This window comes from Fukomys damarensis, unplaced genomic scaffold (assembly GCF_012274545.1).
Source record: "Fukomys damarensis isolate Sample0158 unplaced genomic scaffold, DMR_v1.0_HiC HiC_scaffold_16, whole genome shotgun sequence".
Lineage (NCBI taxonomy): Eukaryota > Metazoa > Chordata > Mammalia > Rodentia > Bathyergidae > Fukomys > Fukomys damarensis.
This window is the reverse complement of record NW_022900928.1, coordinates 15256616-15263343: the sequence shown is the minus strand read 5'-3', so window position 1 is coordinate 15263343 and position 6728 is coordinate 15256616. Positions and strand designations below refer to the sequence as shown.

At 36.0% G+C, this 6728-nt stretch overlaps 1 protein-coding gene across 1 annotated transcript in view; it reads right to left on the bottom strand.

Annotated features, from left to right (window-relative positions):
* Copb1 (COPI coat complex subunit beta 1) overlaps positions 1–6728 on the bottom strand; it is a 40520-nt gene that overhangs the window by 33472 nt on the left and 320 nt on the right. Inside the window, exons 2-4 of the mRNA XM_010615220.3 lie at positions 5858–6005; positions 1044–1273; positions 365–534 (exon numbers count right to left, since the gene is read on the bottom strand). Of these exons, the coding sequence (XP_010613522.1) occupies positions 365–534; positions 1044–1273; positions 5858–5948 (491 nt within the window). The 5' untranslated portion in view covers positions 5949–6005. The remainder of the gene's footprint in view (positions 1–364; positions 535–1043; positions 1274–5857; positions 6006–6728) is intronic.

Sequence of the window (6728 nt, the reverse complement as noted above, 5' to 3'; positions counted from 1 at the left end):
AGGGGGAGGGAAGGAGGGAAGGAGGGAAGGAGGGAAGGGGGAGAGAGGGAGGGCGGGAAGACAGGTAGGCAGCAATTGTAAAAGCCAAGCATTCTAACTTAGCTAACTAGTCCTTCAACTATTTTTAAAGTCCAAAATCTCCACTCTTCTAAGAACAAGAATCAATTAAGAATTACAACTCTTTTCATTAAGAAAGCTCCCTCCTCATAGTCAGCTTTTGAAAAGATGACTTTTCAATGTTGACAGTGATATTAAGGGAAAAATACTGTGATGGTGAACAAATATATCCACAAACTACATATAGTCTGCAAGCAATCACTTTGGAAACTCAAATCTAAAAGACCAAAAGAATATATTTATTTACCTATAGATAGTATAGATGGCTAAAACAGCATTTCTTCTAACGTAGCTGTGTCGATGTTCCAAGCAAGCACGGATAGCTGGCATTAAAGGTTCTAGCAATTCTGCTTCTTTCAATTTGCAAAGAAAACGAAGAGTAGATCCTCGAATAAATTCATTAGGATGCTGAAGATCCTGATATAAAAATTAAATACGAAATGCTGAGTTTCAGCTTATAAAAGTCAATTTTTAAATGCAAACTTTACAATGGAAAGAAGTAAGTTTCAGGAAACTTAGACTATTAGACAATTTTCATCAGATTTCTGTTTATTATAAAGTAGTTTTTACCTGTCTCATTGTCTTATATACTATCTGCATTGTTATACTTAATTTATAACACACATATACAAAATACAGGGGCCGGGGATTTAGCTCAGTGGTTCGGCCTCCTGCCTTGCAAGCACAAAGACCCGAGTTCAATCCCTGGTACCAAAAAACAAACAAACAAACAAAAAACAAAATACATAGAAAATGTCTGAAAAAGTATTAGCACTTTTTACAATAACTCTTTACAACTTTAATTCCCAATATGGTATCTCCAACTTACATTTTAAAAAAGATTTAATTTTAAAAATTAAAACAGAGCCCTTTCACCAATTTTACAACTATTTAAAGCAATATTCAGAAATAATGGTCTGGCTTACCTTTCTGTATGCATCACACACAAGAATCATTTCATGTAAAAGTCTCCCATCTGGAGTTGTTTTAGGAACAATTTCCCAAAATACCAGAAGCAATTTTTTGATAGTGTGATCTTGAAGAGGTAGCACAAAACGAATGATGGTCATCAGAAGTCCAGGAAGCTTTTCACCATTCAGGATCATAATGATTACTTTCTTCAAAGCTTCAGTCTTTGATTTCACATCACCTTTTTCTGATCCAATTAAAAAAAAGACAATCCCTCAGGTAATTTTAAAAGCAATCAATAAGACATACTTTGTTATTGGCAATGGAAATAAAGGCTCAGATCCCAGTGACAAGATTTCTTCCTTCTAACACAAAAAACAGCATCTTTTAAATCATTTAATCTCTGAACCTCATTTTTTTTAGACAGAATATGAAGGCACTGGCTTAAATTTGTACTTTTAACCGAGTTAATGTAGAGTTCATGAATCTGTATCAAGTAACTATGTTTCAAACACATATGTAGCTATTTTTAAAAACAGATACTATTAAGATAAGTACTTTCGAATTCAGTAATTTATTTTATGTGCATTTTCTCAAAGCTGTAACCACTTATTATGGGGGGGGTTAGGACGAATATGGTAATCTTTTTATAGGAAGGTCCTCATACTCAGAAAAGGTTAAAGAAATGAATAATTCAAAAACCTTGTATTTTTGTAGGCTAAACAATTTTGTTTCATTTTATTTTTTTCAGATAAGGTCTCACTTTGTAGTGCAGGTTGGCTGTGAACTTGAGGCAATCCTCCTGCCTCAACCTCCCAAGTGCTGGGATTACAGGTGTGTATTGACACCTGGCAACCTATACAGTTTTAGACTCTAAAGATAGTACCTGGAAAACTGGAAAAAATTAAAAGTTTCTGTATTTTTCGCCATTGTTTAAAGGATAACATATTTAAAACAAAATGCAAATTAAAAGCCCAAAGGAATGCCACATAAAGGACTTAATGTAAAACAATAATTTCACATTATTATCATTGCATACTGAAAAATTTATAGTACTAAAAATCTTTTAGATTCAAAATTCAAAGGCAGAAATATGAGATAAGCGCACTACTACCATGAGTGTTTAGACTAAAAAATAATTACCTGTGAAAAGAGTAGACAAAGAGGGACAGGTAACAAGACTCCTATAATCCAAGAGCTAGGTAGGCATGGAGGTGCACACCTATAATCCCAGCACTCACGAAGGATGAGGTAAGAGGATCACAAGTCTGAGCCTAGCCTGTCCTTCTTAGCAAGCAAGACTTTGTCTCAAAAAATAAAAAGGGCTAGGGATCTAGCTCAGTGTGAAGGCTCTGGGTTCAATCTCCAGTACCACAAAAACAAGACAAAACCAAACACCTTAGAGCTATCATGCGGAAAATTAGAACTGAATACTGAGAAGTTATCAGGAAGCACATTTGGGCCTATAAGAAATAATTTTCTAACAATTAGACCTAAATGACTTAAGTATAAGAATTTCTGTTGCTAAAGAAATACACTATTTTTTGGGGGGGGGGTACTGGGGATCAAACTCAGGACCTTGTGCTTGAGGCAGGCAGCGGAACCACTGAACTAAATCCCCAGCCCAGAACATGCTATACTTGATCACTTGGTAAGGGTTATAGGAAAGACTTAAGCTTCAGAAAACTGTTCTAGGTAAATCAAAAGTTCTTTAAATCTTTTCTAGTCTCCAAAACCTACTTATTATCATCAGGTTAATATCTTTACATGCTGCAGAATAGAGAACATCCTCGGTATTCGGACTATTGCAAAGTTCTTAATGGCTAAAGTTGTAGTCTAAGCCTACACAGGTTTTTTCTTTTTTGGTACCAGGGATAGAACTCTGGTCCTTGTGCTTGCAAGGCAGGCGCCAGAACCACTGAGCTAAATTAAATCTCCAGCCCTAGAGCCTACACAGGTTTTTCTTCTCTTTGTCCCAAAGTTCCTTTTCTGATTTTTAAAATTTTTTTCCCAACTGTTTGATAATATAAAAGGCACAAAGTCTAAAACCATAAAACTGCATCACTGTAATCTTGATGGCTTTTTACTTCAGTTTTTAAATATTTTTCACAAAATAATAAATTCTTAAAAGTTTAGGAGGCTAGAACTTGTAACAACAGTTGTTAACAATAGTTTAAAATTGTAACACTTGTGACAATAGTTTAAAATTTTTTCAAAGTATGTTTAATAGCAAACTTGTAAAAAATGTAGTGTAGTTTTATTTTAAGCACCCCACCCCAACTGCAATTTATTCCAACGGTTCAAACTTAGGTGAAGAAAGGATGTATGCAGGCCAGCAATTTAGCTCAGTGGTTCTGCCGCCTGCCTTGCAAGTGCAAGGTCCTGAGTTCGATCCCTGGTATTAAAAAAAAGAAAAGAAAGCCTCACATTTATAATCTTTTTTTCTCTTTATGAACACTATCAAAATTAAGGAAAATTTCAAGTATCAATTCAACATACCAAGATACACTGAGTACTTCCTACTCTAGGGAACATACAGCCAACAGAGTCCAGATCCAGTGACCGAAGGTAAAGAGAAATAGGTAAGAATATAATATATAGGCTGGGAATGTAGCTCAGCAGCACAGAGTCTGCCTGGCAAGTGCGAGGCTCTGAGTTCAATTCCCAGTACAAAAACAAAACAAGGGCTGGGGATTTAGTTCAGTGGTGCTGCTGCTTGCCTCACAAATAGAAGGACCTGAGTTCGATCCCCAGTACCAGAAAAAAAAACACACAATATTTAACAAAATAAAAAAAAGTTGTTACTCAAAATTGGAAACCAGTCCTAAACTTTTAATCTCAACTTTTCTTAAAATACATACAAAATTGGAGACTACTTATTTATTGTTAAAGGAGAGTAAGGCAGGTACTTACAACTAAGACTACTACTACTCCAATTAGGACAGGCTGTGTACTTTACCTTCCCACCTATAGTCTTAAGCACTTTAAATTATAGGAAAAAAATAGTAATGGATGTGTATTTACTAAGTGGTGTCCCATCCAACTTTTTTTTTTTGGCAGTACTGTGAATTGAAACCAAGGCCTTTGCAAAGAGCTACATCTCCAATCCTTCTTTATTTTTTATTTTGAGACAGGGTCTAGCGAAGTTGCTAAATTACCCAGGCTGGGCTCACACTTTTGATCCTTCCGCTTCTGCCTCCCAGGGTGCTGAGATTACAGGCCTGTACCCAGCTCATTCAACGATCTTAAATGGTATGCAAAAAAGAGAAATATGTAGCTTTTGTATTGAATACTATCAGTTAAATGTTGTAAAAGAAAGAGGGTTTATTTTTCTATCTAAAAAATAGACCTCTTAAGGCTGGGGGTGTAGTTCAGTGATATGATACTTGCTTTAGGCATTTGAGAGGCTCTGGGTTTGATACCCCACAGCACAAAAACAGGTAAATAAAAAAATAAAAATAGACCTCAAAAGATTTCTAATATTAAGTAATGTAAGATTGGGAGGTATTCTATTATTACTAGGAGTGGGAATAAACAAGTGAAATATTAAGTCTCTTTTAAACTGCAAACTACTTTCTAAAAAGATACATTCCAAGGGCCAGGGATTTAGCTCAGTGGCACCACACCTGCCTTGCAAGCAAAAGGTCCTGAGCTCAAATCTAGGTACCAGGAAAAAAATGATATATTCAATATTTGAAGCAAAATCTTTATTTTACTCTGTTTAAAACAGTATTTTATCAATTTATTTTTTGTAGCTCAACTAAATAAGAATTAGTACTTTGGAAAATGTAGCACTTAACATTTTTCTTGAATCACTCACACAGTGTGTGTGTGACACTGGGGATCAAACCCAGGGGTGCTCTACCACTGAGCTATATTCACTAGCTTTTTCTCTGTGTGTGTATGACACAGTCTCACTAATTGCCCAGGCAGGACTCAATCTTGTGATCCGCCTGCCTCAGTCTCCCAAGTGCTAGAAAAGCATGGAGACATTTTGGTATACACTTTTAAAGGTGACAGAGCACTTTTACAATTAAGAAATAGAGTACTTTTCTTATTTGCAAAACATGCTTTCCAAATGAAAAACTTAAACCTTTAGGGAAAATACATGTTGGTTCCAGGGTTTACTGGGGTAGGAACACAAGGAACAAAGTTTTTTGGGTTTTATACATCAAGTATAAGAAATGAAGTAAACAAAGGAATGAAGATACTGAGATGTTATTCTATTTCCATAAAACAATATTGGAAACCTATATCTATTGAAGACATTAAAAAAATTAAGACAAAAATTACACATTTCTTAGTTGTTGTTGTTGTTGTTTCTGGTACCAGGGATCGAACTCAAGACTTTGGGCTTGCAAGGCAAGCACAGTGCCACTGAGCTACTAATTATCAAGGACCATGAAACATAAATGATAAAATTTTCTTTTTTTTTTTTTTTTGTATTATTCTCAAATACTACCAAAGTTTACTTAGATCATCATAAAAATTGAGAGCAGAATAGTTACCAGAGGCTGAGGAGCTTCTGGGTGAGAGAGGGAGGGGAAAGACTAATTACTGGGTACTAAGTTACAGTTAGTTGTAAGAAGGCCTGGTGTGCTACTGAACAGCAGAGTATAGATAACAATCATGTACTGAGTATTTAAAAAAGCTAGATAGAAAGATTTGGGATATTTTCACCATAATGAAATAATGAATAAGGAAACATATATGTTAAACTGATTTAAACATACAATGTGTATACATGCATCAAAATATCACCCAGTACCCCACTGTGTACAATCTTTGTTTTTACTTTTCAGTTTAATTTAAAAAATTTAAGAATCTTTACCTAAGTCATTTTTTAAGCTAATTTCAGACGGTGGTTCTGAATCCATTGGCACATTAATTAACGTATAGCACACATTCTCAGCAGCAGTCATGGTTTCTGGTTATAATCAATCCTCATACAAGATTTAGGATGACAGTTGCCAGGAAACCTAAAAAAAAAAAATAGGACATCATTACAAGTTTTTTAAAAAATCGCACAAATCATTGATCTTTATTGTCTAATAAAGTTCATTCGGTCTAACTTATACGTTTAAAAAGTATTACAAAATCCCATCTATTATTCTTTTTTTTTTTTTTTTTTTTCCTTTTTTTTTGGTACCAGGGATGTACTCGGGACCTTGTACTTGCAAAGCAGCGGGCAGCACCACTGAGCTAAATCCCCGGCCCTCTTCTTTTTTTTTTTAAGACAGGGTCTCGCAATGCAGTTTAAGCTTGCCTTGAACCGCAGCGATCCTCCTGCCTCAGCTTCCTGAGTGCTGTCCATCTATAGTTTCCCTAAAAATACATTTTCATAATAATAATAATGATAATAATAAAAACACCAGTTAGCCCTGAACTAGGTAGTCATTCAATTTCTTATTCACCACTTCCTCCCGCCCCTCAACTTCCCCTAGGATTTGAGACTGTCGTGCAGGAGGCCCACAGAACAGGGACAGTTCTCCAGCCCCACCCCTCCGTGTTACAGAACCGTGATTTCTAAAATAACACACAATGTGAACTAATGAAGTGAACGAGTCTGTGTGGCAATACTCTGCGAGACAGCAAATCACTTCATCGCGGCGGTCCGTGGGTGCCGACTCCGCAGCTCGCGTCCCGGAACAGCGTGCCGCGCGCGCCCCCACCCACCCCATCCTTTCCTCTTCGCTTCCTCT